The 24,791-nt window shown below is 47.0% G+C and overlaps 1 protein-coding gene across 8 annotated transcripts in view; it reads left to right on the top strand.

Moving 5' to 3' along the window:
* The window catches only part of adgrb1a (adhesion G protein-coupled receptor B1a), a 67,069-nt gene extending 44,336 nt beyond the window's left edge, over positions 1–22,733 (top strand). For 5 of the 8 annotated variants that reach the window (XM_029839104.1, XM_029839099.1, XM_029839098.1 and 2 more), the window contains 18 exons: positions 213–288; positions 1,249–1,351; positions 1,426–1,469; positions 4,262–4,388; positions 6,928–7,031; positions 7,381–7,483; positions 7,579–7,729; positions 7,810–7,879; positions 8,046–8,112; positions 8,782–8,867; positions 13,051–13,149; positions 15,647–15,818; positions 16,488–16,583; positions 16,663–16,702; positions 17,262–17,923; positions 18,925–18,960; positions 19,136–19,294; positions 21,471–22,733. In XM_029839104.1, coding sequence (XP_029694964.1) covers positions 213–288; positions 1,249–1,351; positions 1,426–1,469; positions 4,262–4,388; positions 6,928–7,031; positions 7,381–7,483; positions 7,579–7,729; positions 7,810–7,879; positions 8,046–8,112; positions 8,782–8,867; positions 13,051–13,149; positions 15,647–15,818; positions 16,488–16,583; positions 16,663–16,702; positions 17,262–17,923; positions 18,925–18,960; positions 19,136–19,294; positions 21,471–21,665 — 2,390 coding nt within the window. In that variant the 3' untranslated portion in view covers positions 21,666–22,733. The remainder of the gene's footprint in view (positions 1–212; positions 289–1,248; positions 1,352–1,425; positions 1,470–4,261; positions 4,389–6,927; positions 7,032–7,380; positions 7,484–7,578; positions 7,730–7,809; positions 7,880–8,045; positions 8,113–8,781; positions 8,868–13,050; positions 13,150–15,646; positions 15,819–16,487; positions 16,584–16,662; positions 16,703–17,261; positions 17,924–18,924; positions 18,961–19,135; positions 19,295–21,470) is intronic. The other 3 variants (XM_029839105.1, XM_029839101.1, XM_029839103.1) reach the window with 2 other exon arrangements.
* Positions 22,734–24,791: the final 2,058 nt, after the last annotated feature.

Here is a 24,791-nt window from a genome sequence, read left to right as displayed (position 1 = left end):
CCAGGACCAGAGAGAGTGATATCATCTATTCCAATATCTGCAACTGACATGAACGTGCTGTCATGTTCAAAGTTCTGTTCGACAGGATTTATGGTTGAGTGAAAAATGCTTTCAGGTCGAGTTTACAGCCAATTAGTCATGTCGATCCAGATCCAGCCAACACTCCTCCTGTACGCGTGTGTGTGCGTGTGTGTGTGTGTTGTCCATCACAGACACAGACGAGACCTCCACCTTCGTCAGCGGGATCGTCCTCTACAGGAACCTGGGCAGCGTTCTGGCTCTGCAGAGGTGAGATGGGTGATTGACAGATTCCATAAAAATGATATCCACGTGCACACACACACACACACACACACACACACTCAGTCTCTGGTCTTTGAGAATACATGGCGAGACCGTTCAGGTTGACTGATTGTGTTGTGGAGGGTGTGGCGGCGGTGTGAGGACGTGGGTGCGTCTCAGAACCCCTGGATTCTCTTCCTGACACACAGGTGTCGACTCGTCCAACTGCTCATCTGAAATCTCTGAGATATTTGCTCACTAATTGATCAACTCATTAATGTTTTCAAACTCAAATGAATCGATTCCTAAACGACTTGGTAAAATTGGTGTGACCACCACAGCCAAAGATCCAGGAAATGATGTCATATCGATATATCAATGATGTCACTCGATATTGGTTTCTCCCATCAGTAGACAGTTGAGAACATATCCTGAACGCTGAGGCTGACGTGGCAATAAAGTACAAATAGTTTAAGGCCTCGATAGGAGGATATAAAGACAGGGTCAAAATGGGGGGGGGGATACATCATACATTATCTAATGCAGATAGATTAGAAATATTAGGTTAGGATAGATTAGGCTAAAATTAGTCTAAGACTACGTTAAATTAGGTTAGGGTTAGGTTAGTCTTAGTTTAGGGTTAGGTTGGGTTAGATTAGGTTAAAATTAATCTAAGATTTGGTTATATTAGGTTAGGGTTAGGTTAGCTTGGGTTAGGTTAGCTAGGGTTAGGGTTAGGATGGGTTGAGTCACGTTCTGATCTGAACCAATTTTTTGCTGATGCAGATGATCAGTGATGACATCATGCAAAATCCCCCAGTGAGATGTTATAATGAGGAAAATGATTTCTTAAGAATAAACACTTTTCTCCTGCATTTTCTCCATAACATCCCATGGAAAGCTAGTGTTAGCATTCAGCTGAAGGCAGGAGGTAATCCTTTGATGTTGTTTTTGTGGCCTTTGCAGGAACAACACAGTCCTGAACTCCAAGATTTTATCAGTGACCATCAAACCATCACCTGTGCTGCTGTCTGCACCTGTGGTCATTGACTTCTCTCACCTGTACAACGTGAGAAACTTCACATATTCTCTCGTCCTCTGGTTACCAGCACATGTCGTTCATCTGTTGTTTCTGTCCGTCAGGGCACCACCAACCAAACCTGTATATCCTGGGATGAGAGCGACAGGTAAAAACAACCTTTGTTTTCATTACATTACCGCTACTCTTGGTTGAGACGTAGCTTTTAACAGCAATATTTATTCCAAGCTGAAACTCAAAAAAGTTCCATTAAAACATTCCAGAAAATAAGAATTATCAACTGTTAAGCGAGAGAAGATTAAACTACTGACTTGTTGCCAGTGAAAATACTTCCCAAACTACCTTCCAAATTTGCTAACTGTTGGAATTATAATATCCATGAATCAGTAATTCCAGGATGTCCTGACTGCTGCTGCAGCAGCAGCAGCTCAGTCTGTACGTGGCTGGGTAGTACGGAGAGGTGCCAGGACACCTTCAGAGCACTGCTGAGGTGCCTTTGAACAAGGAACCGAACCCCCAAACGCTCACATAGAGCATCTCATTGAGGGATGCCCCCTGCCTTCCCCTTATGCAGCTGGGATGGACTCCAGCAGCCTCCCTGTGACCCCCAAGAGGGATGTAGAGGTCAAGAAAAAATGAATAAATTAAAACCCTGCTTTGACAGATGGTCTCAGTTTGGGAGACCTTTTCCATCTCAGTTCATCCAGAGGGACAGAAAAGCGAACAAGTATTCATGGGAATGAAGAGACACAGTTAAACATCTCACCGCCATTTGATACGCTGCCTACGTGCCAAAGTTCCTCCTCCAGAGGCCTGGAACCTGACTGCAGCTCCGCTCTGTTTGGCTCCTCTGCGCTCACAGGTCAACTGAGAGAAGAACAGAAGAAAGAAGAAACTAAAATGAAGCTCTAACACGTCAAACGCTGCAGTTTTCTGTTAAGGCTGGAGGAGAGCAGCTTGTTGAATTGAAGCACAGCAGAAGGCCTGGGCCACATTTAGCACCGAACTTGTTGTTCGTCACACCATTTGGTCCTGCTGTCAGAAACCACGACGGCGGACGCAGAGATGAAAGCAGATGGAATCTATGCTAGGGGGTCGAGCAAAGACGTCGAGCTCTGAAAATTAAAGTCTGTGTGGACAGCAGCGATGATTAATGAGCTAATATTTGGGAGAGAAATTGGAAGCCGCAGAGGCGTCATTGTCATGTTGATAAGAGCTGTGAAGCTGTAACGGTGCCACGCTTTAATCTCCTCAAGTCAATAATGCTGTCATCAGTTGCATCGCTGGCTGCCTCCCCATCTTATTACGGTACTTTGTTTAGTGGTTAGCCCTCTGGCCCAGCGGTCTACCTCAGGCATCTCGGTTGAGTCACCTGAGTTCCACAGCAACTCTCCAGAAGATGCATCTGCCTGTACTTGTTGCTCAAGTTGGTCAACTTTGGTTCTAGTGTGGTTTCTTCTACCAAGACCCTTCAGCCAGAATGCCATCTCTCATTTTGGGTAGCTATATAGCAATAGCTGAGAAGTGGTAGTCATGTTGTCATTTATTGGCAGTAACTTTGGGATTTAATATTGTTGTCTTTTTTGAGAAGTGCTTTACGCAAACAGGAGAATGTTGCATATGAAACAACCAAAGCCTTTTATGACCTTCAGGAGGAACAAAGTCACAGGGGAAAGTTTGCTTCAACAAACGATGTTGGCCGTCTTCTCTTGAAAACATGTGAAGGTGCATGTGAGACGAAAGCACTGCTGACTGGACAGGGGCCCCTTCGCTAGCTTTGACGTTAGCTGGCAGCTGCCGCACTTTTCAGATTGGTACCCTGGTACATGACCACTAGAGGGCAGTCTGTCTGAAATATGGTGAACTGGAGCATAATTGGAGTGTTCGGAAAAAAATGACCATGAAGTGGAATTTTGTCTGAAAGGGCACAAAATAATAAATAGACAGAAGTGAATAAATGGCCGGAAGAATCAGAGTGGTGGAAAAATCACGACGTCACATCATTCACAACTCCTTCCCGACTTTTGCTTTACTGTAGCAGTAGTAGCTAGTAATTCTACTAGCTACTACTGCTACTATTGCTACTACTACCACTACTACTACTGCTGCTGCTACTACTGCTACAACTACTATTGCTACTAATACTACTGCTACTAGTACTGCTGCTATTACTACTGTTTTTAGTACTGCTGCTATTACTACTGTTATTAGTACTGCTGCTACTACTACTGCTACTACTACTATTACTGCTGCTGCTACTGCTGCTACTACTGCTACAACTACTATTGCTACTACTACTACTGCTACTAGTACTGCTGCTATTACTACTGTTATTAGTACTGCTGCTATTACTACTGTTATTAGTACTGCTGCTGCTACTACTGCTACTGCTACTACTACTATTACTGCTGCTACTACTGCTACAACTACTATTGGTACTACTACTACTACTGCTGCTACTACTACAGCTGCTACTACTACTACTACTAGTACTACTACTACTACTGCTGCTACTACTACTACTACTAGTAATACTACTGCTACTACTAGTACTACTACTAGTACTACTACTGCTGCTAATGATGATGATGATGAAGAAGATGATGATGATGATGATGATGAAGATGATGATGATGATGATGCTGCTGCTGCTGCTGCTGCTGTGTAGCGGGGCGGTGTGCTGGTGAAATGTGTCCGGCCAGCGTGCTGCAGCTCTCCTCCTCACAGCCTCCTCAGCTCCTCTCTCTGCTCCTCCTGCTGCAGCGCTCACACATGTGAAGGTGGATTAAATGTCGGTGAAGACGCTGGACTGAAAAGCTTCTGTTACTGTGGAGTTTAAATGTGTGCTGGGAGCTGATTCTGCATTCACCGCATCGCCTGTGTGTGTGTGTGTGTGTGTGTGTGTGTGTGTGTGTGTGTGTTTGTGTGCTCTCTGTGCAGCTCCTCTCTGCTTGGATCCTGGTCTGCCAGGAACTGCAAAGCCGTGTTAGTCGACCCGTTCAGAACCAAATGCGTGTGTGACACACTGTCCTCCTTCGCCATTTTAGCACGGCTAAATCCCGACATGGTAAGTCTGACCGAAACGACACGCTTAACATTAAAGCTGTGTGTGTGTGTGTGTGTGTGTGTTTGTGTAGGGGTGGGTTTGTCGATGCCTCAGCTTTCTCTTTTCAAAGGGCATCATTGTTGTTACATATCAACAGATTTCACATTTCACTCCTCTTTTTCCTCCTCTGCGTCTCCTTAAAGGTTTTCATCATTTGCTCATGGACACGGGGAGTGTTTGGGGGGGGTGAAGCTCTCACTAGGACAGCTATGCATTAACCTGTGAGTTAAGATGGTAGTGAACACGTCAGATTAGCATCCAGGAAGCTGTGGTTAGCGGCCCGCTGCTCCTCCAGGACCGTCCGTGATTGTTCCTGCTGCACAAACGTCCCCTTATTTGACGCAAATTTTCTTTCTGGTTAACCTCCAGTTATTTTTAGACTGGAACTTGGCTCTGGAGCAGATGTTCATCCGTTGCCATAGTAACAACATGCTTTCTTAAAGGCGCAGGCAAACACAAGCTTCCTTCTTTGTCCTCATGGATGTGGTTGGAACGCCAAATATGACACGTTGGCACTAATGCAGCTTAAAACAGCTCCTGATGAGGGCAAACCACAGGTCAGTCCCGAGACAAAGGATGGAAACACAGAGGTCAGTGACAGCGTGACACACCTGTAGTTCAGCATAAGACAATGTACAATCAGAGGTGGTGATGCGGTAATAAGATGGACTTGTACGCTCCACAGTTGGGGCACGTCCACGAGCTTCTCACACCATCTCAGTAGTTTTTCCTGTTGGATACCCACAAGCTGATTGTGTTGGTCCAGCGTCTGTGAGACGAGGCAGTTGTGGTGTTGTAGTTGTTGTTTAGATGAAGATGTGTTGTTTCTGGATCTGACAGGTGTCACACAGTGAAGATGAGCTGCTAAAAACATGAATGGAAGCTTTTCATATATTCTTCTTTTTTTTCTTCCTTTTCTTCATTACGATTCCACATCACACCCATGCCAGGAGCCATGCTAAGAGCCATGCTAAGAGCCATGCTAAGAGCCATGCCAAGAGCCATGCTAAGAGCCATGCTAAGAGCTATGCCAAGAGCCATGCTAAGAGCCATGCTAAGAGCCATGCTAAGAGCCATGCCAAGAGCCATGCTAAGAGCCATGCTAAGAGCTATGCCAAGAGCCATGCTAAGAGCCATGCTAAGAGCCATGCCAAGAGCCATGCTAAGAGCCATGCCAGGAGCCATGCCAAGAGCCATGCTAAGAGCCATGCTAAGAGCCATGCCAGGAGCCATGCTAAGAGCCATGCCAAGAGCCATGCTAAGAGCCATGCTAAGAGCCATGCCAGGAGTCATGCTAAGAGCCATGCCAAGAGCCATGCTAAGAGCCATGCCAAGAGCCATGCTAAGAGCCATGCTACGAGCCATGCCAAGAGCCATGCTAAGAGCCATGCTAACATCCAGTTGCTTCTCAATGGTCCAGCCGCTCCATCTGCAGCATTTATCAACAGCACCATAACTACCCGAACTCACCCCCTCGTCGACTCTCTCGCTGCTTCCTCTTGGGAAGGAATAAAAGACACAATTTTTAGAAAGCTCAAATGGCGTGAACCTGGACAGTTTGAAGAGTCCAACAGCAGAAGGTGTCGTCATGGCAGCAGGGACACCCTCATGGTAGCTTGGTGTACAGTGGTGTGACTGGGGTTACTGGTGACTGACTGGATGCAGCAGGACTAAACTATGGGCACAGACCACCAAAGTCAGTGTGTTGCTATTTTTGGTTTTGGTCCCATCTCCTGTCTCCCATGTCCTGTCTCCCTTCTCCTGTTCTGGGCTTCTCCTCCATGATGGGAAGCGGCCAGTCCACATTAATCAGAGGGATTTAATGAAGTTGGCCTCAAGCATCAAACTGAACACAACTTTCCTTATAAATTGAGGCAAATATTTCCTGCTAGACAAGTATCAGAGCCCCCCCCCCCCCCCCCCCCCCCCAACCCCCTTCACACACACACACACACACACACACACACACACACACACACACACACACACCCCTCCCCACCAAGCACCACCCTAATTGTAGCCAGTTTAAAGTCTTGGCTCAGAAGGAGGCCCCCAGCATGAGAGCTTGAGCCTCACCTGGGACGACCTGTGGATGCCGATATCACATCCAGCCTCCATCATGGATCATCACTGATCATCACCACTGGTTTCACGTCTTTAACCCAAAGGGATGTTAGCAAGTAACCCTAACCTAAAGCTGTTTACGTGTTTCACCTGTGGTCAAACTTTGCTTCTAAACATATGGATGGAAGCTAGAGATTGGGGATCGTTATCGATGCCTCATCTGTTGAGGTTGGAGATGTGAGCTTTGCTTCTGCCCACCTCACCAAGCTTGTGGCTTCACATTTCTTTCCAGAGTTGGAAACAACATTTTTGCCTAAATTCCATTGTGACTTTGATGTTTGACTTTTCTCCTCCGACCTGTTTCTGGTGAGCAGGGATGTTGGACTGAAGATCACTGCTGATGCTCATCGTGCACCTGCGTTCTTCTGTCCTCCAGAACATGGATAAGCTGCAGCTGCCGTCCGTGACGTTGATCGTAGGGTGTGGAGTCTCTTCGCTGACGTTGTTGCTGCTCATCATCATCTACGTGTCCGTGTGGAGGTGAGAACAAGTCCCACATGTTTCAGCCATCAACCACATGGATAAAGAACTTCTCAGGGTCTCCAATGAACCTTTGCTAAACACCCTTGAGTTTGAGCTGGACTTCTCTGGAGAAGGTAGGTAAGTTCACAGCAGGGTCACCAGAACAGCACGATCTGGTCAGTACCTGGGTACGATCTGGAGACCCTCATGTCACGGGGGTAGGTACCCGACAGCCCCCCTTTTCTGGAGTCCAACATCTGCTTGAAGCAAACGATGGTCTACCATGTTTCCTCCTCGTCGCTGCTAAAGCAGGCAGATGGTGTTTTCATTCATGTCTTCAGTTGTCTTTGGTCCATTTCTGCTGCAGGTACATTCGGTCGGAACGCTCAGTCATCCTCATCAACTTCTGCCTCTCCATCATCTCCTCCAATGCCCTGATTCTCATCGGACAGACCCAGACTTGGAATAAGGTAGAGTCCCTTTGAGCTCGCCCGTTGATGATGCGGTCCACTTGGTCCTCCTCCTCACCCCTCCTGCGGCCTCCCGAATCCCTCTGTTGTTTCAGGTCTTATGCACCATGATCGCCGCCTTTCTTCATTTCTTCTTCCTGTCCTCGTTCTGCTGGGTTCTGACGGAGGCATGGCAGTCATACATGGCGGTGACGGGACGCCTCAGGAACCGCATCATACGCAAGCGTTTCCTGTGTCTCGGCTGGGGTGGGCCTTCAGTCTGCTGGCCACGTCTGGTCTTTGTCTTCACTGTCTCGTCAGTAACGTCCATCTGATTTTCCCTGCAGGTCTTCCTGCGCTGGTAGTTGCCATCTCAGTGGGGTTCACGAAGGCTAAAGGCTATGGGACACCAAGCTAGTAAGTGCACCAAGAGCTCCACAGCACGGCTTCTTCTGTCTTCTTCTTTCGTCTGTGTTTTCTTCTCTGACACTTTCTCTCCCCTTCATCTCGTTCTGCCTGCCCGTGACCTCTGTGACCTTCTCCTCTTTGGCATATCCACATCTTTGCTGTGCTGCTGCCACAGCTGTTGGCTCTCTCTGGAAGGAGGGCTTCTTTATGCGTTTGTTGGACCTGCGGCCGCAGTGGTTCTGGTACTTCCTCTTTTTGCTCTCATTACTTTCACCTGTGAGCCATCAACATGAATTCCGGGTCCAAGCTCCCATCACCCACTTTTAAGGGTGTTTTTAAAGGAAACCAGTATCTGAATACCCTTCTTCTAAACGCGTGAAACGTCGAAACATTTCTTTCGAGAAACAAAGCTTTGATGTCAATGTTAGCTGCTAGCTTACTACACTAACAGCAGAGGCAGAACAGAACAGTCAGAAGTAAAAAGGAGCAGAATCAGTGCATGAACCTTTATCGATCTTGTCTTTTAATCAGTTTTCTGTTATCAAGTCTCTTCCCCCTCTCCCTCCCTCTACACCCCCCCTTCTTTTTAATTCATAAACAGAATTTGCTACCTTTAAGTTTAAGGCTGTTGGATTATATTTAAGTTAGTGACGTATCTAAAGTATAACAGGCGTATCTAAAGTATAACAGGTGAAGGTTGAGGTGGTGGTCTTCACACCACCAGACAATCCAACCCTCAGTTTGGACCTCCCAACTGTCCTCTTGTCATCAAATATGTGGTCCCACCTGTAGCATGTAGCATGGCTCATGTGGTTGTGGGTCTCCGTGGCCTCGGTGGGCGGAGCAGAGCTGCATGCTGATGACTTGATGAAGTGGCGTTCTGCTTTAACTCTGTCTTCTCTCTTCGGCAGGTTAACATGGTTATTGGGATTCTCGTTTTTAACAAACTGGTGTCCAAAGACGGAATAACTGATATGAAACTGAAGGAGAGGGCGGGGTATGCCTTACATCACACATCCATTGTACACAGTGGCCAATAAGCAGACGGCTGGACGAGGGTGGGGGCGGGGCCTGAAGCGGATTGGGCGCTAATTGAAACTAGCCAGGTTGTTGTTGAGAGCGGAGGAAAAACCAGACGTCTGGCTGTCTGCTTATCAGTCCTGCACACACTCGGCACGATGGTGACTCATCGCATCACTGTTGTGGACTCCTGTCTTTGGTTTGCAGGTCTTGCTCCTGATGTCACAATGTGTGAAACCATCTTTGTTTCTCTGCTTGTTTCTGTGGAGGGAAGCAGGAATAAAGTAATGGAGATTTTAGACCTTTTAGAATCTGGTTTCATTAAAAAAGGTTGGACTCCTGCAGAAAATCAGCGTCCCAAAAACATTGGATGGCAGATTGGTGAAGAAGAGAAGCTGGGAGTTTGGTGCTCCTGAGACATCAGACAAAATGTCAATGTCACCAACTGAGAAACAACCAAAAAGGGATTGAAAGGTAGCATCAGGATGTGGTTCCTCTGGACCTTCCAGACTTTGGAGCATTCTTGCTTTCTTTCCAGAACATTGCTCTGGTCCACGCTAAAGCTAGTGGCGTTAGGCGATAATAGTAAATATTTGGCAGGTCAGTACGGCCCTGCCTCCCTTCATTCCTCCAGCTATCTGTCTCCATCTCCATCATGGCTGCATTGAAATGTTGTTTTCTCTGAAAATGTTTGCTTTCTTCAATGATCTCTCTCTTCTGCCGTATGTCTTTTTGCTGTGTGAAATGTCATTTGCGTTTGCACAGAATTCCCTCTCTCTCACTCAGGGCTCTTCAATCAGGAACACCTCAGTCTCAGAAGCCCCTCATGTCTCCAGTGATTGGGTAAACCTGGCCCCACCCACCCAACAAACGTGTAGAGTCCCATGACTGATTAGCTTACTACTACTTCCTGCTTCGTCAATGTGTCACCGTTAGCTAGAGACAACGTAGCACATTTCTGGTTCTGCAGTGAGGAGCATGCTGAGGCAGCTTTTGAAGGAACCTTGCTCTGGATCTGATTTGAAGTCCTGGTTTCTGAGACTGTACGTTTTTCTGCTAGCAAACCAGGTGGTCTGGTCTGGTCCGGCCATGTCTTGCCTGGCCGGTTCTGGTGTAGGGTCTAGAGGGAAGTTAACGGAGTGGACGTACAGCATGTACTGTAGCATAGGCAGCCAGGAATCCAACCCTCCACAGTGTCTCGGTGTCTGACATGTTACTTTCTTATCAGTCTTCACGTGTTAAACATCGACTTTAGCCTTTCAGGGTTGACCATATTTCCTGGAGAGAAATGCCTAAAACTAGAAACCCAAATGAAAATAAAAAGAAGGGGGATCCTCGTGTTCTTGGTATTTGCTATTTTGCCCGATTAAATTACAAAAAACAAAGCAAAGGAAGATGTTTGTTATTTTCTTGACAGGAAATGACATCATGCTAACAGTGATCAATCCACATGTTATTGATCACCTTCGACCACTAGAAATGGAGCCCAAAAGCTCTACTAAGGTCACCACCACCCCCCCCCCCCCCCCCCCCCGGCAAATTGGCTTATTTTCACTTCTGGCTGTAAAATTTGTCCACGTAAGGACTCTGTTGTCTTGATGAGAGCTTGACACGTAGCCGCCAGCACTTCCACCACTGTGCACATCTAAATACAATACACAACATCAAAAAGGGATATTGTGTCTCCCAATAGAGTATGTTTATGGCTATATCATAGAACTAAAGCAAATAATTATAACCTTTAAAAAGATATCATATTATGAAAGTATAAAACAAAGTGCAAAATGTCTGACCAAACCTGAAGTGACCGATATCGGTGAACAACAGTGGTGCACAATTAGTGCAAAGAATGTATAAAAGAACTATTGTTCATTCAAAAAATGTCAAAAGAAAGAAAGATAAAAGAGTAACTGTACAACAAAGGCAACTTTTTACAGTGGCCAGTGAGTAGTAAATATCTTGTAAATACTGGCTGAGCTAGTTTCTGTAATGTAATGTGATTTATGTGAGGTTAGATGTTGTAGTCCATCACAACTTTAGCGTCATTTAATATAGAAGCGTCTTCCTTTTCATGGGACTACAAACATGGCCACCGTGACTCACAATAAAGGAAGTAATTTGTTTCCTCTTGTTTGATTTAACTGTCACTGTTTCAAAGCATTTTTTCAAAATTAGCTTTTACACACGATTGGCCTTTATTTCTGAGTGTTGTCGAAACCTTGAGCACAAGTTTACCACTGTTTCCTACATTTTAGTGGCTGTTTTAGCATGTTCTTTGTCCCTACAACTGCACGATCGGCCTTATAGGGTTGAACCTGCAGGAGTTGATGTGGTGAAAACGTAAAAAGGACCCTCGGGGTTCTGTTGCTGGAGGACCTCCTAGTTATGAGATTTGGTCCAAATATAGAGGTGTTTTCATGAAGCTAATTAGCCTGTGCAGCATCCACCTATGAGAGGTACAGCCTGTAGAGTGAGAGAATGAAGAGAGGCCGATGAGCTGTGAGCCTCTTTAGTCCGTTCACTCATTACTGAGGCACATCTCAGGGATGCTAATGTCAGCTGGTATATTAACAGTTTGTCTGGAGTGAAGTTTTGCCGACAGGAGACACATTAGAAGAAGAAGAACAACTGCGGCCTTCGTCCATTGGCCAACTCAGTCATCTCCGTCAGGAAGTCAATGGAAACAAAGTTGCACTTCAAAATATCCTGATTGTTTTTTAATATCACTGCCTCTGGCCTGCGTTTAGCAGCCATGTTGCTCTTTAATTTGAAATGGAAGCACTGCCATTGTGCTTTTTAATGCAGGCACCTCGGGCTCCTCATCGATTGGCTGTGCTCTTCAGTGTTGTTTGTCGTTCAGCGGCTGATTCTCATTCCTGGTCGGCGGCAGCCGTAGCCATAGCAGGTCGTGACAGGTAGCATTGACAAGTCGATTTGTGGAGATCTACAGAGTGGTGATGGTTTTGGGTGCTGGGGGGACACACACTGCATTGATCTGTGTTGAAAACACAAAAAGTTCCACTGAAGGTAAAATGCAGTTTTCACTTCACATGATTCATCTTCACGCTGAGATATTTCTGACTCTGGATGTAGCGTCAACTGATGCTTCACTGATCTGGAAAATCAATAGTAAACAGCAGATTGTGTGGTTGTTCCCTCATGAACGCACAATATCTTTACTGGAGACCGACGTTCAGGAAACACTGAAGCTAAATGAAGGAGAAAGAGGCAGAAATACACCAGGGTATGAAGGGAAATCATGAAAGTTGCCCCCCACTGACATGTCAAGATGAACAACTCTACCTAAACGTTGCACTTTGTCCCCTTTAAAAATCCAAAGTGATGGGGATTGAAAGGCGGCGCTGCAGCCTTATGTGGCCCAGCATGTCTGAGGTCCCCTCACTTTGGATTGGTTGTAACACTGTAGTGGGCCAGTCGTGGGTTGTTGCTAGCTCTTGTGGTAAGCCTGGTTGAACTCAACAGAAAATATCTATTTGTCATTTAGTCAGTTCAATAAAAACAGAAACAAGTGAAAATCAGCCATATTTCACCATTTCCATGTTTCCATGTTGCACGTCAGTGGTTGAAAGACCGTAAACAGAGCGATATCAGCTAATTTCTCCAGATGATACAACGTATGCTAACTGCCACTAGTTCTCTCACGTGTTCCCACGTGTTTAAGGCCTGATTACTGGTCACTGGACCAAAATCTGGATTTCAGGTCATCACTCGGGTTTGGGATGATGATCAGTATAAAAAAGACAACATGTCTGTGTTACTCCCAGATGATCAGTCAGTACACACCAGCTGGAGTGTGCAGCCAGTCTCCTTTGATACATCTGTGTGGGTGATCCTGTTAGCATGTCTAGCTATAAGAGACTGGAAACCATCCAGCACGTCACCATAATGTGAGTGGCAGAAATGCAAATCCAGCCTTGCTGGACTGGAAGCATCAGAAGACACCCGTTAAAGTCGGGAGTGTGACATCAGCCATTAGTGTGAGGTAGACACCCCCAGACAAACCAGCCCTGAGAGAGAGACCGTGGCAGAAGACTGTGAAGTGTGTGTGTGTGTGTGTGTGTGTGTGTGTTTGCTCTCACCTGTGTGCAGGTGTATCTGTGTCTGTTTGTATGTTACAGCGTGTTAATTTGACTTTGCAGTCAGATGACAGTGCCACTGTACAATATGACGCTCAAATGTGCCAAGTGCGGAGTTATCTCTTCGGCTGACGTTTCCACCACAGCTACCAGTAACGCCATGTTAGTCCCGCTAATTATTTTTCCTTACTTCTCTTTCTTTGCTTTCTCTAGTGCTCTCTTCTCCTCCCTCTTTCTCCTTCTCTCTCCTTCCTCCCTTCGTCATTTGTCTTCTCCCAGATTGCCCGACAGTGAGGCTCCCCTAAAGACAAACATTCTCAATATTCATGCAACTTTTCCTCTTCACATTGTAGTTTAAAGAGCAAAGACTCATGTTGCTATTGGATACCTGGGCTAAACTAATGTTACAAAGTGTCTCTACATGCAAAGTCTACTATCTATGAGCTAATGCTAACCAACCAACCAACCAACCAAGTTATTGGCACCAATTCCCACTTTTGGCTCTTTCCATGTAGACATGTAGACTTGGCCCGTTCTGTCTGTGTAGATGCGCCTTTTTTCCCACAATCCTGTGGGAAGTGTGCGTGCAGAGTGGTGGACTGGTGACCTGTCCGGGGTGTTGATCGATGGGAGCGGTGGCGTGACCCTAAGGTGCAATACTCAGAGAACGGATGGAAGGGATCTCATTTGTTTTCACTCTGTAAATCAAGTAGACACTCGGATTATTTCATGAATGGATGAACATGGAAACAACTGTTCCAGTTTGCCAAACTGCTGATATCCAGCTCAGGGAGAAGTCAGTGGCCCAAGTGGAGGAGTTCAAGCATCTCAGGATCTTGTCCGTGAGTGAGGGAAGATTGGATCAGGTTCAGGACGGGGGGCAGTCGGCCTGTAGAGGTGCAGCAGAGGAGCTTAACCTTCTCTCTCCAAAACGTCTCCAATACAAGCTGCTGAAATAGGTTGACAATGTAAGGGGGCATGGCTCAGCCCCACCCCGATGGGATCGCGGTCTGGTCTTCAGGTATGGCCCCGAGAGGCACTTGTGAAGAAATGTGCCATCGCACCACATCAACACTTTAAACTGTATAAAACGAGCCACAAGAGCCGCAGACACTGTAAACTAGTTCCTCCGTCCAGAGGAGGAGAAGGACCCTTCATTTCCTTTCATTTTTTTTTTTTAACTCTGAGCATTTGGGGGTTTGGTACCCTGCTCAAGGGTACCTTGGTAGTAGTAAGGTGTTCTGGCAGAGAACCAGAGTCCACCTGCTCTGTTCTGGACGTCCTCCGCCATACGATTCAGTCCATCTTTATGTATCCCACAAAACACACACACACTCTAAAGGGAGCTGGTGGAAGTGTCTGGGGAAGGGAGTGGCTGAGCTGCCCGAGCTAGCAGGACCTGGATGAGGAGACCTGATCCATCTGTCAGTCTAGTTGACTGTCATGATACTTGAACTCCTCCACTTGGGCCAGTGACTTCTGTCGGACCGGGAGTGGCCAATCCACTCTTTTCATGCTGAGGACCATGGTCTCAAAATGAAGAGGTGCTGATCACCATCGCAGCACCTCCACACTGACAAGTGTCCCCAGGACAGCTGGAGGTCAGTGATCGATGAGGCTAAAGGAAGTGCAGGTTCAAGAAGACCTGAATGAGAATGTTAACGAACAAGGACAAGTGCACCCTTCCAGGAGGGATACCGGGACCCACCCTGATGCCAGGCCCGGGGTTGGGGCCTGTCAGAAAGCACCTGGCGGCCGGACCTATGCAAATGGCGCCCGGCCTAGAGCAGAGCAAAGGTCCAATGCCTGGCTGATGGAACTGGGATGGACGTTGCTGGACTAAAATAAAAGGTGCTGCAAACCTCTAGTTCTGTGGACTGAACGACCAGATCCAGATCAAACCGGACGCTAATCAGCCACACATTCTTCTGCTGGTTCAAGAGCAGAGGAAGATGGTGGCAACAATAGGAAGGAAGAAGTTGCTGCAAGATCTGCGAGCTCTTCCGGAAGAAATGTGGGCGGAGATCTATGTCCATAAAATGGTGAATGGAAGAAAGCTGAAAGGAATTCAGACTGTTCAAGTCACTGCCTGTAACCTGAAGGCTTTCCACATCTCCAGCCAATAAGATCCTTTCCGCCATACCTAAGGTGGCACGCCTGTGGTTCTGAAGAGACCCGGGAGTAAAGGTCCTCATAAAGCAGGCATCAGTAAATGACAGTGAAGTGGGAGCAAATGAGTAGGAACCATCAGTCTCCACACTGTCCTTCTTCCGTTTGTCTTCCCACCCGGCGTCAGCCTCATCACACTTGTTTTTCTCACTGCTCACCCCTCCCCCTCTCTATCCTGTAGATCCAGATCCTCTGTGATTTCACTGACCATCTTAAACATACATGCATGGAATATATGTGACTTACGGACATATATAACTGCAGATAATGGATGTATGTTTTTGGTGAAGATTTGTTTGGAATTATGCATGAAAAGCATAAAAGTTTCTAACAGTTTAGCTGATTGCTTTAGCATCCAAAAAAGTATCTATGTGATCATGACACTAGTAAAGCTAATGAGAAATACAAGACTTTCAGAATAAAAGTCAGGAAAGTCTTTCCTGTCTTTATTTGTACCGAGACAAACTGCAGTTCCCTTTTCAACCTGCAGGGCATCCTTGTGGAGCTCTTGTGTGGTGTTACCCCTCCTGGCCCTCACCTGGATGTCCGCTGTCCTCGCCATCACAGACCGGCGCTCCACTCTCTTCCAGATCCTGTTTGCAGTCTTTGACTCTTTGGAGGGCTTTGTCATCGTCATGGTGCACTGTATTCTACGGAGAGAGGTAGCACACACAGGTGCACGGGTGACATGTGACAGACAGCTGAGGGCCAATGTCCCGTCTGACTGAAAATCACCTGCGCCGTTGCTGTGTTTATATTAAAGCCTGCGGAGACTAGCAACAGTCGTTAAGAGCCTTTTAGAGACCTTGTGTAAATCCTTCATGATGAACATCAGAGGTCCTTAAAGTTGGGTGCCACTGATCTGTTTGCATGGGGCGCCACAGGGCCCTGTCCTCAGCCCTCTTCTAGTCATTTACCAGGACGACCTTTGGTTAGACCCTCTAAGTCTTTTTAATCTCTCAGAGTTCAGATTCATTACTCGCCAACTGCTAAGTCTGAATGAGGACCTGAATGAGTGAAAGGTACCACCGTCCATAACGTAGGGTTAGAATATAAGCAGAGCCTGCCCAGGAACAAGGCAGGAGAGCAGATCCACAGAGGGATCAACGACTGTGACGTCACGGAAGAGCAAAGAAGCACCAGAGAGGTCCACTTGTTGACTCTTTGTTTTATCAGCTGGTCATTTCTGATTATCAAGTGTCACAAAACCTTGTGAAGGAGGTCAAATGAGATCTTAATCACACACAAACGAGTTACATCATCATTTAGCTAGTTACAGCTAGACCCTAGCCGTCCGTCACCTCTGTGAGCTGATGATGATGCTCCTACAGGTTCAGGAGGCTGTGAAGTGCCGTGTGGTGGAGCGCCAGGAGGACACCAATGGAGATTCAGGAGGATCTTTTCAGAATGGCCATGCGCAGCTCATGGTACGTCAACGTTGGCTTTAGTGTCTCGACTTTAGCTGCACAGGCACAAAGACTTCAATATTTCCCTTTGTGTCCTCAGACTGACTTTGAGAAGGACGTGGATATGGCTTGCAGATCAGGTAAGCTTGGCTTTTAGGGCTGTTATGTCGCTAGTTTCAGGTTCATCCATCTTTAGCATGAGCACATGGAGAGCAGCTTCTTTTCTTGGTGTTCAAAAGGATGAGGCAGGCCGTAGTATGAACATTTGCTGTTGGCAGTCACCAACACTGTCATCTAATCAAGCACACTTCATCAGATAGCAGCTCGGCTCCGATTCCCAGTGGAAGCCAGACGCCTGATTAGCTCTGGAGACACGTTATCAAGGAAAACATCTGGAGCAGAAGTACTGGGACATGGTTGGAGGAAAAAACAAAAGTGGTCCTTCCTCTCTTGCAGCCTTAATATAAGATATTGATGCTCCCGTTAGCCTGATAAAACGCAACATTAAAAGCAGAATCAGCAGCACGAGCAAAGATCAACGTGTTGATTTGAAGGTCTGAGGATCACTCGCGACTGGCTTTTTGCTCCCGGGCAGATTTGTGGTCGAGCATCCACACACAACCTCCATCATCTTCTAATGACAATTTTACACCCGTTTGTGTTTTGCTTCGGCACTGAAGCTGGTTGTGTTTCCTCCAGGAACTGTGAAGCGTTCCTCTGTCCAAGGGGAAGAGAAGGCATCTTCTGGCGCCCTTAGCCTTCAGAAAGGCTCCAACTTTAACACGATGCCAGCCAACCTGGCCAAAGTTCACCTGCAGAATGTGGTCGACTACCCAAGTCACACCCTGTCACTGCGCCGTGAAAAGGGCGCCGCCAAGGGAATTAGCACCGAGCTGCCTGGAGCCAAGTCCATCTACATCTGTGACAGTGAGCTCTTCAAACAGCTGGACGGAGACACTGCTCGAGGGACCAGTGAAAGCAGCAGCACTGAGGGTGCAGGGAAAGCCCAAGGGTACGTCATTCTGCCTGGCACCAACTCTGGCACCCTGAAGCCGGCCAAAGGGAAGGAAGAGCAGGCGGCCAAGTACAACATCAGCATTGAGCAGCTGCCACAGACCAGACTCATCCACCTGGCCTCCTCTGTGAGCGCAGAGGCTGTTCCTGCATTTGGTCTGAAGAGTCTACCCGCTGAACAGATCAGCGTATCGTGTTCCGACAAAGACTCACCGGCACATCACCTGCAGAACCTTCCTAGAGACCCAAAAGGGGCCGGCGGCATGTGTGAGGCCGGAGAGGCTGCCAACTCCGCAGTGATGACAAAGAGCGAGACCGTGTCCACACTGTCCATGAGCTCCCTGGAGGTAAGACCGTCAATGGGATTAGCATAGATTTTTCTCATAGGCTAATGCATGATCCACCTCATGAGCATAGACATGTGACCCTTCAAAAACTCACCATAACTGTAACAACCGTCCCCGAAGATTCTGATGTTCAGTAGGAACCCTTTCTCTGTGCTTTTAATGTGAAACAGCCACAGGAAGTGATGGTTGTGGACGGTTGGTGAATCAATTCATCAAGGGGTCTCTGTGACGTCAGAGCAGGACCGAGTTCACGTTCCACGACTGCTGCTGCGAAAGAACCTGAGAACACGAGTCACTGTTTTTCTGCTAACTTGGCTACTTGAAGCCTCTTTTATCGTTTTGATTTGTGCCCGCTGGCACAACGACGTGATGGCAGACCGTGAGAACGTGAGGATTTCCTAACCTGGACGACAAGATTTCAAAGATCACGTGACACTATTAGCATGTCGCTGCTGCTCTCCACTCAGAATTAATCTTTGAAAGCAGACAGTCTCCCATTGGTGAAGGAGCTGGTCGTCCACAGGATTGGAAGAATTCCGTTTCGATTTTTGGGACGTTACTGGCACATTTGGCTGGATTTTGTTGATAATATTTTCATTTACTGTTTTAAAGCTTTGCCCAATATGGCAGCAGAAACTGCTCCTCTTTATTGAAGCTTGTGACACGATCAGGGCTAACATGCTAATCAAAGCCTTTCCTCCATTAACGTGGTGCGAGGGGGCAGCAGCCACAGGGGCCAGGCGGGACCGAGGTCAGGTTTTTCCTTCTCCACTCTCTGACGGAGAGTTCAAAGGTCACCTGGTCACAATCTGTTAAGTGCACACTTGTGCCAACAGGGTCAGCCTGACCAGTCGCAGCCCTCACACTGCATCTCCCATGATTCAGTGCTCTCAGGGACTGGCTGACCTAGACACACAATGCTAACAGCTAACACACGCTTCCGTCTGTCTGCTCAACGTATGAATTCCCGTCTTTAACCTCCCTGTCTCATCTTCCTCCAGAGACGAAAATCACGCTATGCAGAGCTTGACTTTGAGGTAATTTAAGTCTCTTTGATTCTTGCACAGATTTTCAGACCAATGGCTCTAATGTCACACTGAGCTTTCACCTCTGGATGTTGATCACACCACGTGACAGCCGTGACTGTGACAGTGTTGAGATTAGGAATGTGAAGGGCACAACACATGTGTAATGTGCACTGTTCCTGTGTAGAAGATTATGCACACCCGGAAACGGCACCAGGACATGTTTCTGGACCTGAACAAGAAGATTCACAGTGCAGACAAGGAGAGAGAGTCTCCACCTGTTGACGCCAAAGCTGCCAAAAGATGGAGCGTGTCATCTGCCAGCAGCGACAAGACCAACATGAGTGTAAAGAGTTCCACTTTCTTCATTCTCCCACCTTTTCCCTCTGATGTTGTTCTGCTCCTCTTCATTAGCAGCATTAATCAGCAGCACGCCAGAGTTCCTCTTCCATCAGCTCCTGGCTGATATTTACTGCCTTCGGTTGAGCTTTGATGTCTGTCCAAAGCAGAACAATCATCTACCTGATTGACTGCAGCTGACGGCAGCATGTTTCTCTCTGACACGAGTGGTCGTGGGCCCCTGCTGACGTGTAGCCTCTCTGTGGTGAAGCAGCAGCCTGCAGACAGACGAGCCCAGGTCCAGTCATCAGCTGAGGTCCTCCCATTCTCAGTCCCTTGGGAGGACAACCTGTCCAGTTCAGCATTGGCCAATGCAGAACACCAGAGTATTTCAGTAAAAAAGACCCAGAATGTCCAAACTACATGGATGTCATCCTCCGAACTCCAGGTCACACGGGTCGGTAGGACTCCCTACAGTTAGCTGGAATGCTAGCCAGCTATTTCTGGATCAGGGTAAAATGATGGACATGTCCTCTGTGTCCATCTGTGCTTCTGTAATGGGAGCAGCAAACAGCCAACAAGTCTTTTCCTCAAGACTTGTCCATCTGACCTGTGTGACCCTGATCTGATAGTTGCCTGGCAGTGAACCAGTGGTGGTTCTGTCCGGACTGACATGCTGGACTATATATATATCTATATGATATATATATATGTGCCCACCAGGACAACTAAAATGTATGCTTTGTCCCTTTCAGGGTCAGGGGGAGGGTCCACAGTGGGTGAAGGCTGGTCCCCCCCTGGATGAGTCTGCTCAGGGCCCTGTATGAGCATTTGTGGGTTTGGTACCTTGCTCATGGGTACCCGGGCAGTGCTCTGAAGGTTCTGGCACCTTCCCCTACTATCACAACTCCTGCCATGTTTCTTTCTGCCCTGGCTTTTGAACCAGGAACCTTCTGCTTCTCAGCCCAGGTCCCAGCAGGCTGAGCTACCAGCACCCACTAACGTTTGAAAGGTGTAAAGTGACCTGGAAGGAAAATCTGATGGATTTGAAATATACAAAATATTTAAAATATATAAACACAGTACTGAAACACACACGTCAGAATATACACACACGTGTGATAAACATATGCATGTGTAACATATATATACACATAATAATTATACACACATGTCAGAATATACACACACGTAAGAAAAATACACATCTGTAAAATATATAAACACATGATACTTATTCACACGTGTGAGAAACATACATACACACAAAAGAAACACACACATGTGTAAAATATATAAACACAATACGTATACACACATGTCATAATATACACACACGTGTAAGGAACATACACATGTGTAAATTTTTAAAACATAATACTTAAACACACATGTCAGAATATACACACATAATAAACATACACACGTAAATATACACACAACATACACACATGTAAAATATATAAACACATGATACTTATACACACACGTGTGAGAAACATACATACACACCTAAGAAACATGCACATGTGTAACATATAAACAAAAAAAAACATGTCTACATATGTAGACAACAGTAAATGTGCAGAGATTCTTTCTGACTTATTTCGTCTTCGTCCTCCTCATCGTCAATTCTTGTGACGGAGAAGCTTGTGTGTTTACTCAAAGGGGCCTTTATTTACGTGTTTTTTTATCTGTTCTGTTTTGATCTGACACTGTAGCAGCGGCGGTCTGGTACCTGTTAGCATCACAAACAGGAGACGTAAGCCTCCACCATCGTTACAGAAATCTGTCCTTGACCTCTCCCCAGTGAAGGTCAGGAGAAGGATTTCATTGCTCAGCTGGAGGTTCTGATTCAAGTCTTCAGACCCTCTGAATCACATGTGGAAGAACAAATGTTGTAGGATCTTCAGAGCCTCATTCTTATCTGATCTGTATGATGTTGCACGTGGGAAAAAGTGTTGCTCCAGCAGACCTTTTGTACGAGAGTTAGAGGGCAGATCCAGGTCAAAGGTCACTCCAGGATGAATGCGTAGCTGATGAGGTGACGAGATCTGCTGATCTGGGCCTCATTAGTTCAGGACCAAACCAACCAGTTAATAAAAAAGTACCACCTCTGTGGTTGAAATGGATGTTTTGATTCTCCACCCAGCTTTATTGCCACCTGTCCTCTTTCTCCTCAGGACAAGCAGCAGACCCCGAGCAAGAAGGCGTGGGAGGGCATCAGGAAGAGCCACTCTCCCCCATCCTGGGTGAGGAAGGACCTGGAGACGGTGGCAGCCTCCCCTCTGGAGCTGCAAACGGTGGAGTGGGAGAAAAACAGTGCAACTATTCCTTTGGTGGGTCAGGAGATCATGGACCTGCAGACAGAGGTGTGAGCGGTTCTGGCCTGCACCTCCTCTCCACCTTCTGCTTATTCCTGCTCTGTGCTGTGATGGTGATGAAGAGGAGGAGGAGGAGTTTACCGAGAGAAGATGAACATTTTTCTGTGCTGTTTCCTGGTGTTTTGTCTGCTCATCCACTCGTTGGCGTGATCTCGGGTACTGGAGGGAGGTTCAGCTGCTATGTGATCGGATCATCCTGTAATGAGCCACATAGCAACGGTATCCATGTAATGTTAACAGAGGAAAGGAATCATTCTGTCCCTTGTGTGTCCCTATTGGTCATTGATGTCCTGATGTCGAACACAGAGAAGCTCACTGGATTCTTGGTTCAAATCCTTTCTCCAACATCAATCTCAAAGGGAAAAACGGAAAATCTCAAAGGGAAAATGGAGGTGCGGATAGAGCCCCTCCACCACCATGCGTAGCTAACCCCCTCCCCCCCCAAAAAAACAACAAAATACCACCCCCAGTACCTGGCCGTGGTGCTGCAGGGCCCAGAACTGCTCCATGGTAACAAGAACTATGTCTCCATAGTGCAGGTGGTTTCTGCGGTCCAGTTCTTCATGTACAAGGAGGCTTCAAACACTCAACCTGTGACCCAGAAGAGGTGTCAACGTATCTGTGTGTGTGTGAACGGTGTAGATATCTCCGGTGTGATGGCTGGCAGCGCGTTAACACCCAGTGAAGCACAAGGCTCCTCTGAGTCCTGATGTACAGCATTGTAATTACTGAACAGAGTTCTACAGAATGAATTTTAGCTTATAAATATCTTTTTACTGTGCTTGGGGATAGTTGTCGTCATCATCATTATTGATATTATGGTTATTCTGACACCCCTCACGCTGGTCTGCTCGTGCTCCTGGGCTACACCAGTGTTCTGTATCACAGTGTAATCGTCTGTGTTTTTGATATCACCTCTGTATCGGAGCTCTGGAACACCCCCCCCCCCCCCCCCCCCCCCCCCCCCCCACTCCCGCCCCGCCCCCATTTCCAATTTCTGGGTTGATTCTTTGTTAATGTACAGTTTTCAGAGCACAACATGAATGTGTCTTATTTCTAATAAAAGCCTATAAATATATATCACATACTGGTCCATTATCAGCTTTGTGTTCTGGTGCCTGTGGTTTCGCTGGTTCAGTGAAGGAAATTCTCAGTGGATTCCCATTAGGCACCGTTCCAGAGACAGCGGATGCTGTATCAAAGGACATGTGACATGTTTCCAGACAACCCTGCATGAGCAGAAGGTCTTTAAAGCCTGACCCGACTCATAGAAAAACGCGTCCCAGGATCTATAATGATCACAGAATGAATTCCAATCTGGGCAGTGGGAGTGTGGGAAGCCCGCTAATAAACATTTAAGTGGTCATAATTTGTCAGGCAGATTTCACAGCTGCATCGGGGCCACAGAGCCGTTGTTATTAGCAACACAGCAGAGCCACTTCTGCACAAATGAGAGCAAACTCACAATTTTGCTCTTCTTTAACCAGGGAAAGCTTCACCCTTCCCCAACCAGGCTGATCTGGTGGGATGATGACCCAAGATGAACATCAGACACGACCAGGTAGTTAAGTGGTTCTGACACAGATGACAAATAGAATATCTGTGACGTCAGCGGCCTTTGACCCCGGCTCATTAATGAAGCAGAAATTGGAGTGTCCTGGTCTCTCTGCGCACATCTGCTCCTGCTGGGTTCAAAAGATGAAAACATCCCATTCAGTCGGAGCATAAAACAAACGCAGAAGCATCCTGACTGTTGACGCAAATCTGAAGGCTGTAAAAAAAAGTGTTGTGACCTTTCGAGCATGTGTGAAGACACCACTGTGCCTGTGCTGACTGTGTGCACTCCTCAACTGCTGACTCAGGCCGTACTCACCAACGAACATCGAAAGTGTCCCCAACAGAGCAATCTAAACGTCCCAAAATCAGATTTGAGCAACATCTGTGCCGAAGTAAACGCTGTCGATAAATCAAAGGCAACAGCGGAGGATGTGAAAAGAAGGTGGCTGAGGTGAAGACCCAAGGCTCAAGATCAAAGAAAAACTCTCGACTTGCATCCGTCCATCACAGGCTGCCGACCATGGCCCAGGACTCGTGAGCAGAGTCCGCTACAGCTGGAGCGCTCCGGTAGGACACATGAGCCACCGCTGCACGCCATCAGCTGGTCAGGACTGCGTCTGGTCCAGTTCACCGCTCCAGTTCGATTGGGAACCACATGGAACCAGAAACCACATGAAACCCGGGTTTGGGTCCCTCAGTACTTTCTGTGTGAATCCTGCTAATTCTGTGTATGTGTTAGCATTTATTACATCCGAGACCTTCAAGCAGCCCCAGGGTGGCTACAAAGGAGACATCATTTTTTTCTTCTGTCGTTCCAGATATCCTCTGGATTTCGATGTATTTTTGTTTTTTGTTCCCTCATCTCCTCCTGTCCTGGTGAAGATGACAGAAGCAAGTGTACATAAACTTCAACCTTCTTCTGGCACAATTCAGATTGTCTCCAGGCAACAAGCAACAGTGACAGAAAAAGTCCCTTTTAACAGGAAGAAACCTCGAGCAGGACTTGTCAGGTCCTCCATTCTGTTGGTCTCAGGTCCAGAACACAAACCCCAGCACTCAGACGCAGATGTGCAAAAATAACAGCTCTTTGATGTTGAGCGGCTGGATTTGAGTGGTTCCTCAAGAATGTAGCTTCCAGCAGCAACATGTGTTGTTCTCCCAGCAACAAAAAGGACAGTTGTGCACGCTTGTGTGAGTGTGTGTACACGTGTGTGGATCACCTGACTTTGACAGCTACATTAATGGTTGACCAAGGGCAGACGTGGGTTTATGACCAGTGAGTGTGTGTGTGTGTGTGCGTATGCATGTGACAGGAAGGTGTAGCATGAAGCAGAAGCTCCGCAGAGCAGGAATTAAGCTCCTCCCCCTCGGATTTACAGTAATTATTCAACTGAGACATTTGTGATGTGTTCCATGGTGGAGATGTTGAATGCTGCTGAGCCATAAGGACAACAATTACTAATTCATAACATGCTCACTGCATTATTTTACACAGTCTGGGTGGTGTGTGTGTGTGTGTGTGTGTGTGTGTCAGGGGGGAGGGGGGTGTTTGTGTATGAACAG

This window comes from Takifugu rubripes, chromosome 7 (assembly GCF_901000725.2).
Source record: "Takifugu rubripes chromosome 7, fTakRub1.2, whole genome shotgun sequence".
In the NCBI taxonomy this organism is placed as follows: Eukaryota; Metazoa; Chordata; class Actinopteri; order Tetraodontiformes; family Tetraodontidae; genus Takifugu; species Takifugu rubripes.
This window is presented reverse-complemented; position numbering and strand designations above follow the sequence as displayed.